Below are 12,129 nucleotides of genomic sequence, written 5' to 3' on the forward strand. Positions count from 1 at the left end.
CTCAGGGGTTTTAAACTGGTCCAGACAACGAACCCCACACCTAGTGGCGGTTCAATTGTGTTTACCGAGCATAAAGGCTCAAAGTTTGCAACAAGAGTTACAATACAGAGGTGAAAATGTGTGTGTGAGTGTGTCGAGATCATAACTAAGTAGGAGGCCCCTGACTCACATTACATAGATGGGAGGCAGAGGTTACAAAGGTGTTGAGATCCATATGTAAGTCAGAGAGGGTGGTGTAGTTGCTTCCCTAGTAAGGTTGGGTTTGATCTAACTTGTGTAAATTGCTTATGCTGCTAAAAAATATAACACAATCCAAACAGAGAACTAGAAGCTTCCTTTCAAAAGGAGCCATTTACGCATAGTATAATTTTTGGAACACCTTAAACCCTGCTTTCACCTTTTAGTTTTTTGCTTTTCCAAATGAGTGAAAGTAGAGAGTCTGATTGGTTACTCGCACAAGAGTTGCACTGCATAAAGGGTTGTGCAGGATATGCTATGCCTGCATAAGTAAATGCAATTTGGTGTTGTTTAGTTGGGCCATATTATCCTGTTGCATTGCAAGTGCCTTTGTTTGGTTTGTTGCATTAGGTATCAAGTCTGTGGTTGGTTGTTTGTACCAAGTGAGATAAACCGACCAAACATTTCATCGAACACCCTAAGCGCGTCCCCTCCGCTCCCTATTCCTGCTCCTCTCGGCACCTCTACTTCTTGATGGGCACAACGCCTAGCGCTAGTGCTTCTCCCAGCGTCGGACCGCTCCCAACCTAGCATCAACAATGCACTTCGTGCTAGTGCTGCTCCCAGCGACGACATACATCACGACGTGCACCGTCAGCCGAGAGACACCTGCCCGTGCTGCCTCGCCGAGATGCACGCGCGGGGGCGGTGGGCATGGGGGCGGGTGCAGGAGCTTTGCACAACGGTCGCAAAGACCTTTGCACAGTGGGCTCAAGAGCTGCAGAGCGGGTGCAAGCTAAATTCTGCATAGATGGAGATTGTAAGGTGTTGTGCAAATAACCAAACATGAATAACTTGTATTATGGGAGCCTGGATAAAGAGTTATGCACCTAACCAATAAGACCCAGAGAGACATTTATCCATTGTTTTAATTTAAATTTAAATAAAGAGAGATACGCCACATAGCCTTTTAAACAAATAACATATAATTTTTTTTTTGCACCATATAACCCACTTTAGCTTTTCCACGATCAACAACCTTTTCAAATCTTACAGCTAAACTGATCAGACCATAAAATAAATAAACATTATTTTAGTGTTTTTTTTATTACAAAACTGACGTGTGATTAGTTTTTTCTTTTCAAGCTGAGACGTGTAATTGGCCATTCTTCTTCCAACTACGACCAGTTCAGCAGCACGGCGAGCATTCCGTCCAACCGTCCGCTTGCTCCCTCCTGAGAGCTAGCCTCCAAACTCGCAATTATATAACCACCGTCCCTTGCAACTTTCCAGACCTTTTGCCCCCCTCCCTCCTCCCCACCTCTCGTTTTCTCCTCCCTCCTCCGCCTGCCCCCCTCTCACGAGCGCGCGCGCCCGCCCAGATCTAGGGTTCCATCCGCGGCAAGATGAGCAGCCCCCATGGCGGCCTCGACGACCAGATCGAGCGGCTCATGCAGTGCAAGCCGCTCGCTGAGCCCGAGGTAACGCCTTCTCCGTCGCTCTCCTCTCAGTTCGAGGTGCTTTTTCACCAGATCTGGCGGAATTGCGGGGCCGGGGGACGGGTCCCGGGGGAGATCGGGTCTCCGGACGCGTTCCGATGCTGGTTGGCGCGGAAATGGCTGGCGGGGGCGTTTGATTTGCTCTGGCGGGCGCTGGGCCTGGGCGGTTGCGAGCTGGGGATGTGGTTGTGAGCTGAGCGGAACGCTACTTTTTTTTTGAAGCTGAAGAAAAAAAAAGTTTTTTTAGCCGCCCTCTGGCGTTTCTGATGTTGAATTAATTTCTCTGCTTCAACTGAAAACAATTATGTCTTCCCATTTCACCACGATCTTTGGTGGCCACATAACGTTTTCTCCCTCGATTTTATGCTAAAATGATAATGCTAGGGGGCCTAGAACTGCTTCAAGATGTAAACATCCCACCTTGTGATTAATGGATCTGTAGAATTAATATCCACAATTGATTTGCTCTGCTGGGATGGGAGGTTCTGATCCAGTGCAATTTATGCTTCAGGTCAGAGCTCTGTGTGAGAAGGCAAAGGAGATTCTCATGGAGGAAAGCAATGTTCAGGTTCGCTGTTTTGATTGCTTTGGCTTAAGTTATCAGCAATTTCATTGTGTGACCAATTGATATATTATCTTGTTTGGGACAGCTTAACTTTTCTTCATATCTAGTTTAAGCTTTGACCCGGCCCAATTAGCAATAAAAAATGGTTTAAGTTCCCAGCTCACACTCTATGCCACCTTGCACAATCTAAATTTGTGTTTTGCTAACTAAATGCATAAATTTGTGACAACTTATACCACGTCTTCATTCCTGATGTTATGACACCTTATATTGCGTCTTCATTCCTGATGAAAGATTCCTGAACCCACCTTTTTTAAGCTTTTTATAAAAAAATGTCATAGTGGTGGGAAAGAAACACCTTTTGAACCTTCTGAACTGTATAGCTTTAACCAACATTTGAACACCAGGAGATAAGATGGATGCTTTCAGATAATCTATGCTGTTTAGATGCTGGATTCACAGATGCAGCTCTTATTTGGTCATGTTATTTGACTTTGGACGATTGGTTTTGTCACCATTGTTGCAGCCTGTAAAGAGTCCTGTTACTATATGCGGTGATATCCATGGACAATTTCATGATCTTGCTGAACTCTTCCGAATTGGTGGAAAGGTACCTCACTATTCTCTGTTCATCTGCTTCTGTCACTTCTCCGATTTAATAAAGAAACATGTTAAAATTTCAGTATCTTGAAACTTTCACTTTTACCAGTGTCCAGATACGAACTACCTGTTTATGGGAGATTATGTTGACCGTGGTTACTACTCTGTCGAAACTGTCACAGTAAGTGTAAACTCACATGTCTTTATGTTAGCACCATCAGCATATTCATCTACCCATAGTGGTCATGAGCAGTATAGGTGTGTAGTCTGCACTCTACTGAAAAGCTGATCATATCTGCCTTTTGTTGTTCCTACTTCAAATCTCTAAATTGCAGAACTTTACTAATTCTTGGCACTAATTTTATCCACTGCAAACAAACAGCTTTTGGTGGCTTTAAAAGTTCGATATCCTCAGAGGATCACCATTCTCAGAGGAAACCATGAAAGCCGACAGGTATACAATTTCTTGTTTCACAAATTGTTCATGTTTTCTTGCTGCATCACTCCATTCTCTGTTATCAGCTGTACAAATTAAAGTTTTTAGTGAAATTATTTGCAGATTACTCAAGTTTATGGGTTCTATGACGAATGCTTAAGGAAGTGAGTGTCTTCTCTTAGGTTACTGTACATACTGTTTTTTTTAAATTCTGATATCACTAAGCAGGACTTTGGAAGTACTAGTAAAGGGCTTAATGATTGCTTCACTGTCAAATCACTATGTTTTGTCCTTGAAAACTAGTGCATTCTGGAAAATTGTTGGTTAGAATAGAACACACCTAAGGATAATATTTCTGCTGGGCCCAGCTAGTATTTAAAGACATCCATATCCTACATTGCATGCCTGCAACTTATGTCTGAAGATGTATGAGGTTATTCAAAGTTTTATCTCGTGACAAATGCTGTGAGAAATGCTACATTTGTCAGGATTGCTATATTGTGATGATGATCCACAGTATCGATGAATTGCAAGGAGAACTTTTTAAGCAAAAATCTATTCTTCCAGTTACCATGTAAAGCTATTTCATGATTCTTACTGTGCATGGTCTATTTTGTGTGGTAGTTTATGGAACTTATTATTGTTCTATGCTTGTCCTATGTCCAAACAAAATTGACCATACCACCCTCTTTTTGTGAAATGTATAAGTTTACAAGATATGTCCTGTGATCATTTTGTAGGTATGGAAACGCAAATGTCTGGAAAACCTTTACAGATCTATTTGATTACTTCCCCTTGACTGCATTGGTGAGTATTATCTCTTATTTAGGATGATTTGCATGTGTATCTAGTGAAAGTTCCATTCAGTTTGTTTGTTCTTTTCATAGGTCGAGTCAGAAATATTTTGCTTGCATGGTGGATTATCGCCATCCATTGAGACCCTCGACAACATCCGCAACTTTGATCGCGTCCAGGAAGTTCCTCATGAAGGTCCAATGTGTGATCTTCTGTGGTCTGATCCAGACGATCGATGTGGTTGGGGTATTTCTCCACGTGGTGCTGGGTATACCTTCGGACAGGTACATAAACTATTTTGTTCGACGCAAATTTTAGTGGTGTATACAATGTATCACCGTTTGTATTGACACCAAATATTGTTGTTCCAGGATATATCAGAGCAGTTCAACCATACCAATAGCCTAAGGCTAATTGCTAGAGCTCACCAATTGGTTATGGAGGGATTCAATTGGGCTCATGTAAGTGTTTCTTCTGGAAGCATACAGCCTTTTTGAGTCCTCATGCCCTATTTGATAAATACCTTAATTCGTTAAACAGGAGCAAAAAGTCGTGACTATATTTAGTGCACCTAATTATTGCTACCGCTGTGGGAACATGGCATCAATCCTAGAAGTTGATGATTGCAGGGAGCATACTTTCATCCAGGTAATATTCTTGGCTATATCAGCTTGTTTGTGTGAGCAGGCTTTGTGATAATTTATAACTCAAGTGATCTTTTTATCCAATTACATGAGCAATTGTCTAAAATAAAAGAAAATGTTACCCTCACTTCAAGCGGGACAAAATTATTGAATTGATGAGATTGAATCGCATTGAGAAGATAGTTCAGAGGACGCCTGAAAACAGTACCAGGAAATCAAGTTCAAACTCTAAATTTATTCACGTATAAATGATATACTTTATTTCGACTGGTACTTATACTTGCTTAGTACAAATATAGTACATATAAGCTTTGGTTTCAGTATTTTGTTATGAATTCTAGCCAAAATTCTGGATTTACTGTTTTTACACTTTATATAAAATATTCTCATCTTTTCATGTTCTGTTGATCTCCAGTCCTTGAGATTTGTCCTTTGACAGTTTTTCTGCTATCTTGCTTCATGGTTACTGTGGTGGCATCTTATGGGTTCTGGTGTGTGATTCTGCAGTTTGAGCCAGCCCCAAGAAGGGGAGAGCCAGATGTAACTCGTAGGACACCTGACTATTTCCTGTGATGCAAAAGTGATGTGGATCTGCAGCAAAGGTTTGATAGATAGGTGCAGTTTCCTGGTTGCAGATAATTATTTTTTGCTGGAATCCCTCCGTGTGCTATTCTTATTATTTTTGCCCATGGCGCTTTGGCTGTCGCGGGCTGCTTTGCCGCATCATGATTCAAGTGTATACCTACTACAGCTGGAAGGACTGGATTGTGTTCTCACTTATCTCTAACTGGTTGATGCTTTTGGCTTGGTGGGGGCTGCACGCTGCAGTGGTGGGGTTCAAGCATCAAGCAGCAATCTGTATTATGGGGGGAAACTTTTCCCAATGTATTCATTTTGTTCCCCTTTCTTCCTCACCTGATTTTCTTCTCTCTTTCTTTTTTTTTTCTTTTTGTGATTCTTGTAGGGGTGAACACTTGTATGGTTCTATGTTGGGCCATTAGTTTTTTCTGACTACCTTGATTTGCCGTATAGAATTACCTTTTAAGGGCAACTAGTCAACCTGTAGCATTCTTTGCCACCAGCATTTGAATTTGAGCCCTGGTTTCCACATTTCATTCTGCTTTGAACAAAAGATGAGGCGAGGGACATGGTACCTAGTACTGTGATCTGTACCACACCGCAGTTTCCGTTTGAAATTCTGCCCTGTATCCTGGGCCGTTGTGCCCGCTCACTGATTACCAAACATCACACATCCAACACGGTTCTGATGTACTTGCTAATCGAAAAGGATCTGTTGTGCGACACTAACGTTACGTGGTCCTGCACTCCTGCGCTTCTTTTTGACCTGGAAGTTCTACTGGAATATTTTGACAGCATCGGCTATACAAAAATCGTGTCTGCTTCTGTGGTGCTTATGCCGCCTGGACGTCTTGTTGCCCAGCTGAGGCTGGCGTCGACGTCGATACAACCTGTGGTGTCTACCAGTATTTATTTTGTCTTGTTGAAAAAGGCAGGATCCCAGCTTATGTGAGGCCGTGGCTGGTGGCCTTCTGCCGCCCTGCCCACAGAACGTGCCAGGTGCCGTGTCGTTTGGGGCAAGCGGGCAACAGCTGCACGTGACAACAGGCCTGGTTTCGTTGGGCGCTCGCTATTCTCCCGTGTCGCTCTCGCCACCAGTTAATGCTGATGCTGGCGCAGACGCAGACGCACAGCGCGCTGCCGGACGGAGCCGGGCTTCAGCGTCAAAAAGCGATGGTCACGAATGCATCGCCACACGTCACTTCATCCGCCTTTGCACGTCGGAGATGCTTCCATTCTCTTCCTTCATTTTCTCATGCCGAATACCATCATGACAACGTATTCTGCACAAGAGCGTCCGCATCCATGGTCTACCCAACATTAGTATTAGGACACAAGGCAAGAAAAGGCATTTCTTTGATGTCAAGAATCAGAGAATCCAGTGGAAGTTAGACGTGGCGCCGTAGTGTTCACTTCTGTCATGGAACCGAACAATAACGATAGTCTCGTAGTGTCAGTGTTTCGAACACACCGACCAGTAAATTTATGATTGTTGCGTGTTAGGTCCAGATAGTGCGCTAAAGAACATAAGATTTATACTGGTTCGGGCTGAACGTCCCTACGTCCAGTCTACTGCTGCTCGTGTTATTAGTACCGAAAATGGTTCGTAGTAGGGGGCACAAACCGTCGAGAGAGGGATGAGTCCCAAGTCTCTGATGGAATAATCGAAAAGGTCGTCGAGAGCTTGGTTGCTGCTCAGCCGTGTGTTAAGTATCGTTTGTGTTGAACTTATCCGTCCAGAGTTCGTCCCTTTGGTGGGGGGCTGCCCTCCCTTTTATAGACCAAGGGGGGAGCAGGGGTTACAGATCGGAGAAAGAGGAAAATACCAAAGGTATCCAAGGTCCTTCGAGGGAGTCGGGTCTTCCTTTTTCCCTGTGCCTGCCCTGCTTAACATGGCAGACCGTGTCAGAGCCGCTGTTCGCCTAAACGGTCGTTTAACCCGTTTAAACACCGTGTAAACGCTACACAGTGGTGCGCCGTTTCCGTTTAATCACCCGTTTACCCTGTTTAATTGGCCGTTTAGCCCGTTTAATGGGACGTTTTGCCCGAATAATGGCTAAACGGCAGGTGACCGACTGTTTACCGTTTATCGTTTAGGAAAACACTACTCATCGCATCCGCCGCCCCTATAAAACCACGGGGTTCGCCCCCAGGGTTCCGTACTTTGCCTTTTCGCCTTCGCATCGTCAACCTCCACCGCTAAACGCCAGAGCCTTCCGTACTCGCATCGCGGTCGCCGTCAAGCTCGCCTCCACATCGCAGCCGCCGTTGAACTCGTGTCCACCCCCCTCCCAATCGTTTCAATGGAGCTGTGGGGCAGATCCAGCATCACCCCTTAGCGCCTAGAGGGCCTCATTCGCCGTGGCCTCCTTCGCCTGCTGACTACCGCCGAGGAGTGGCGGCTGCCCGGTGATGAGGATGAGCCGTTGCCGCCCGAAGGGTATGATGTGTCCTTCGCTCACTTCCATGAGCGGGGATTCGCCATACCTGCTCACCCGTTCCTTCGGGGGCTGTTGGATTACTACCTGGTGGAGCTGCAGCACCTTACCCCCAATGGGATCCAGCACATTGCGGCGTTCGTCGCCTTATGTGAGGGGTTCTTGGGGATTGATCCTCACTTCGACTTGTGGCGACATATCTTCACCGTCAACCTTTTGAAGAGGCAGGTCGGGAAGCAGGAGCTACCCACGCCGGTGGGATGCGCCGGTATTCACCTCCGCAACAACCGGGTAGATGCGTACCCGTTAATGCGTCTGTCCACCTCCAACAAGGGGTGGCATTCGCAATGGTTCTATGTCAAGGATGACGCCGCCGACCCCTTGCTAGTCTTCTCCGGGTGCGTCATCAAGGAGGCCCCGAGGTCATGGAGGTGGGGCGTCCCGATCAAGGAGAGGAAGAAAATCGACGACCTTCTCGCTGCCCTCCAAACTTTGAAGAACAGGGGCGTGAAGGGTTTGGGGATCATCGGCGCCTACCATGCGAGGAGGGTGGCGCCGCTGATGGCACGTGTGCTTCCCCTGCACCAGATGGTGCCCAGAGCACCGCCCGAAGGGACAGTGCTTATCGACGAGGCGCTGCCTCCTTTCGAGGTGGCGTAACGCATCAAGGAGGCGATGGAGCCTTTGAAGGACACCGCTGGCGTCGTCCTTGATTTTGTGTTCCCGGTGCTGGGGCATCCCCCAATGCGGCCAGAACCGGGGTTTATTGACTTCGTAAGTTTTCCTTCTCTGTACTCCTTTTTACTTGAATTTTTGACCCCTTGAAGCTGACCCTGGGGATGGCGGGACTAGCCGGGGGGACTATTCTTCAAGGATAGACCGGCTCCGTTGTAGAAGGATTGGACCCTGGCGAAAGCGAACCGTATCATGGCCGAGTGGGACAAAAAGTCGAGGGAGCTTAGGAAGAAGAAGCTGTTACGGAAGCGGCAAGCGCGTGATCGAGGAGAGGAGACAGGCAGTGACGATGACGATGATGACGACAACGAGGTAGCCACCGGCGTGGATTGGGACGTCCTGGCGGACGAGGATATGCTGACAGGTGCCCACCGACCCATGTAGGGACCCTTCCCGTTCCACGCAGAGGGAAGCAAGTCCGTGAGATCGGTGGAGGTAGGTCGAACCATCGGCCCGTCCGTGGGGCCGGTGGGAGCCAGAGAATCTGCCGCCCCACCCGGGGTGCTGCCGGAGGATCAGTGGATGGGAGGCGGATTGGTTGCCTCCCTCGAGGCATCAACAGAGAGGGGCGGCTCCGTCACCGCGCCCTCGGAGATAAGGGAGGCGAGCCCCCCTACCCGGGAGCAGGGAGCAGGCTCGAAGCGGTCCCGCCCAGATGAGTCGGGGCAGGGGTCTAGGGGTTCATCCCCGAAATGTTCCCGCCACCCCAAGGCGTCGGAGTAGGCCACTGATTCCCCTGTTCCCCCCCCCCTTTATTCTTCTCTTTCGACCTTATGCCTTTTTCCCTCTTACAGATTCTTGCGGTGGGGCCGCTCTCTGGGGCTGGCGCCCAAGAAGAGCCTTACCCTTCAGGCAGGACGGACGGCGTTGCCCGACGTCGCCCCTGTTTTGGGCAGGAGCGGCGCTGATGCTGTGGCCTCGTTGGCCAATCCAGCGGCGCCCGCGGTGGCACCCGCGTCCTCGGTGGTCGCCAAGCAGGCGGTGTCTTTCGTGGTGGGCGCGACACCGCCAGTCAAGGGCCCGGTGTCGCCGGTGGTGGTGGCCGTGGCCGCTCCAAGCCCGGAGCACCCGGACGCCACCACGGTGGTGTCCGAGGGGGCGGCGCAATTCGTGCCTCCGGCGGCCCAAGCGACGGCGCCCGACATAGGCTGGACGGAGGAGGACGCGGCCGGATTGCCCCCAACCCTGACAAGCCAGGCGTAGTCGGATGTAGCCACTGTGGCATCCAAGGGAGCGGCGTAGTCCGTGCCACCGGAGGCCCAAGCGAAGGTGACCACGACCGCGACAAGCCCGACGGGGCTAGATGTTGCCATGGTGGCATCCGAGGGGGTGGCGCAATCTACGCCACCTATGGCCCAGGCTGTGGTGCCTAAGGCGGGCCAAATGGAGGAGGACACGACTGGAGGGTCTCCGGGCGCCGTGGCGGTGGTGGAGAGGATCAGCAGGAGATCGCCCTCGGCCCTGTTGTTAAGGGGCATCCGCTCCCCCATGCAGGGCGAGCCGCCGCTTCAGTGGATGGCCGCTGAGGACCCAACGTTGGCTCTTTTCTCGCTTGACGATGCTGCAGAGAGCTTGGAGCGGGAGAATCTTGACATCGGGTTCTCGGCTATGATGGATGCCTTGAGCCAGGCCAGTGGTGTTCTGTGCGAAATCCTCATTCTTACTAGCCGGGTATCCGCTTAATCTTCTCCCTCGTTCTCTTTTCTTCATGTATTCTTGTGTTTTCATATTTTTGATACCGGTCCTCTTTTTAGTGTATCGTTGCTCGTAGCCAGAACAAATCCCGGTTCCTCTGTGAGCAAAAAGCGGAAAGGGATCGCCTTACCGAGGAGGCCCGGCTGCGAGGAGATGTGGGCGTGCAGCTCGCTGCCGCCCAGCAATAGGAGGCCGAGGCGCGTCGGGACACGGAGGAGATCCATGGGATGTTTAAAGACCTGTCGGCAAGGGTGAAGCTGGACGAGGAGGCAGCCGCCAGGATCCAAAAGGAGTGGGACGAGCTGCTCCAGAAGGATGCCGAGGCCAGTTAGCGGGCCATTGAGGTCCTAGCTGAGCTAGAGACGGAGCGGGATCTCTGATGGAAGGCTGAGGAAAGGTCCGCGGCACTACAGCAGAGGGCGAACTAGGATGCTGAGGTGATCTCCTAGCTGTGCGGGGAGAGGGACGAGCTGCGCCAGACCGAAGAAAGACTTCGCTCGAAGTGCAGCATGGCCCACGAGGAGCACGACCGGGCCATCAGAGAGCGCAGCGAGGCGCGTCGGGAGGCCATGGCCCTCCGGGTGGATCTTGGAGACGCGGTGGCCCGAAGGCTGGAGGCTGAGGAAGTTTCTGCCGGGCTAGGCATGGAACTCACCGAGGTGCGGGGGATCCTTTAGGCTGAAAGCGATCAGCACGATCTTCTACGTGCTGCAGTCATGGTGGTCTGCGACGACCTGCAGGTGACGCAAGGTGAGGGGATTGGCTCCCTCCCGATTCGTGCCACTGGTATCATGGCGCGGGTGGGCCAGCTTTTCATGCCGGGATCACCCAAGCCTTTGCTGTTGCCCGTTCTCATTATGATTGGGAGATCAACTTGGAGGTAATGAGCCAAGGCTTTGTGCCTATCTATGAAGACCCCGAGCTGGACAAGATTGAGAGGGCGGTGACTCCCCTTGCGTGGAACCTAGCGAATAGGCTGAAAGAAACGGTTCTCCCTCCGCGGAAGTAGTTAGTTGAATAAGTTTGATAAACATTTATCCGTAATATGTGAACAAGTGTCCATACTTTTATGTCTGAAAATGGATTCATGACTTTATTTCACAATTTTGTTTCGTTTGTTTGATCTTACCTTCTTCCTTTTTGCAATGAGGAAAGATTTATGCGATCTGACCCTTCCGTTTGTTAAGACTGTAGGGCCCAAGGTGTTAGGGGAAATTTTGATTGTGTTGGTGAGCAAAATTACCATAGCCGTCTGGGCGTGGGCTTTTTGCAGTCTTACCTATCTGTTCCCCCGAACCTTGCCGCTAGTCTCGACGCGAGGAGAAGGTCTGATGTAATGACTATTTCAAAAAAAGAAAGGAGGTACCCGTACCTTTATCAGCCCCCGAGTGAGATCCGACCCCTTGCGGTCGCTGGGGTCGAATGTTACTAGAGACCGGAGCGAGGGTAGCGAACTTACATTTGTATTCACGCGTACCCCTTACTTAGGACTTTGGCGATCACTGTGTGACCGTGCATTTGGCCTTATCGCTGGTCTGGCCTTCCCCGAGCCCCCACACACGGTGGGGATTCGGTCAAGGGCTGGCTCATTTTGCGACTATCGCCCCATTAGTGGTTTTTCGCAACTAGAGGGGTTAAGGCGACGTCACTTGCCTCGATGGCTCGAGTGACGTGCTTTATGAGCTCGCTAACGAGGATGTTCGGACGAAATCCGATCCTGTTTGCTTTGCGACAGGGTCGGCAAAAGCCCTCGGGTGGCGTTCCGTTGCTCCTTGGCCCGTCTTCCAACGGATCCCCCTCAATGGGGATTCTATGGGCTCAGCTAGAGGCTGGATTGAACTAGAAGGTTGAGATGACCCTACCTGCCTCAATGCGGGCTGGGCAAAGGCCGTTGAGGCTCATCTGCATTTTCTCCCCTGGCTCTTGTTCGACGCGAGGCGGCCCCAGACCCTTCGCGGGTCAGCCT

At 49.7% G+C, this 12,129-nt stretch overlaps 1 protein-coding gene across 1 annotated transcript; it reads left to right on the forward strand.

Moving 5' to 3' along the window:
• Positions 1-1,465: 1,465 nt before the first annotated feature.
• Positions 1,466-5,806, forward strand: LOC136516419 (serine/threonine-protein phosphatase PP2A-2 catalytic subunit). Its single transcript, XM_066509809.1, has 11 exons — positions 1,466-1,658; positions 2,188-2,244; positions 2,768-2,851; positions 2,951-3,022; positions 3,224-3,295; positions 3,401-3,441; positions 4,018-4,084; positions 4,165-4,356; positions 4,444-4,533; positions 4,613-4,720; positions 5,224-5,806. Exons 1-11 carry the CDS (start codon positions 1,584-1,586, stop codon positions 5,287-5,289), a joined length of 924 nt encoding a protein of 307 aa, XP_066365906.1. The 5' UTR covers positions 1,466-1,583; the 3' UTR covers positions 5,290-5,806.
• The last annotated feature ends 6,323 nt before the right edge of the window (positions 5,807-12,129 follow it).

The sequence above is a fragment of the Miscanthus floridulus genome, chromosome 2 (genome assembly GCF_019320115.1).
Source record: "Miscanthus floridulus cultivar M001 chromosome 2, ASM1932011v1, whole genome shotgun sequence".
NCBI lineage: Eukaryota > Viridiplantae > Streptophyta > Magnoliopsida > Poales > Poaceae > Miscanthus > Miscanthus floridulus.

Bases quoted from the DNA above. Each gene is read 5' to 3' on its own strand.
- LOC136516419 (XM_066509809.1), top strand. From the start codon at position 1,584: ATGAGCAGCCCCCATGGCGGCCTCGACGACCAGATCGAGCGGCTCATG. The intron at 4,085-4,164 runs GTGAGTATTATC...TTCTTTTCATAG, and splicing joins ACTTCCCCTTGACTGCATTG to GTCGAGTCAGAAATATTTTG. The intron at 4,357-4,443 runs GTACATAAACTA...TTGTTGTTCCAG, and splicing joins CTGGGTATACCTTCGGACAG to GATATATCAGAGCAGTTCAA.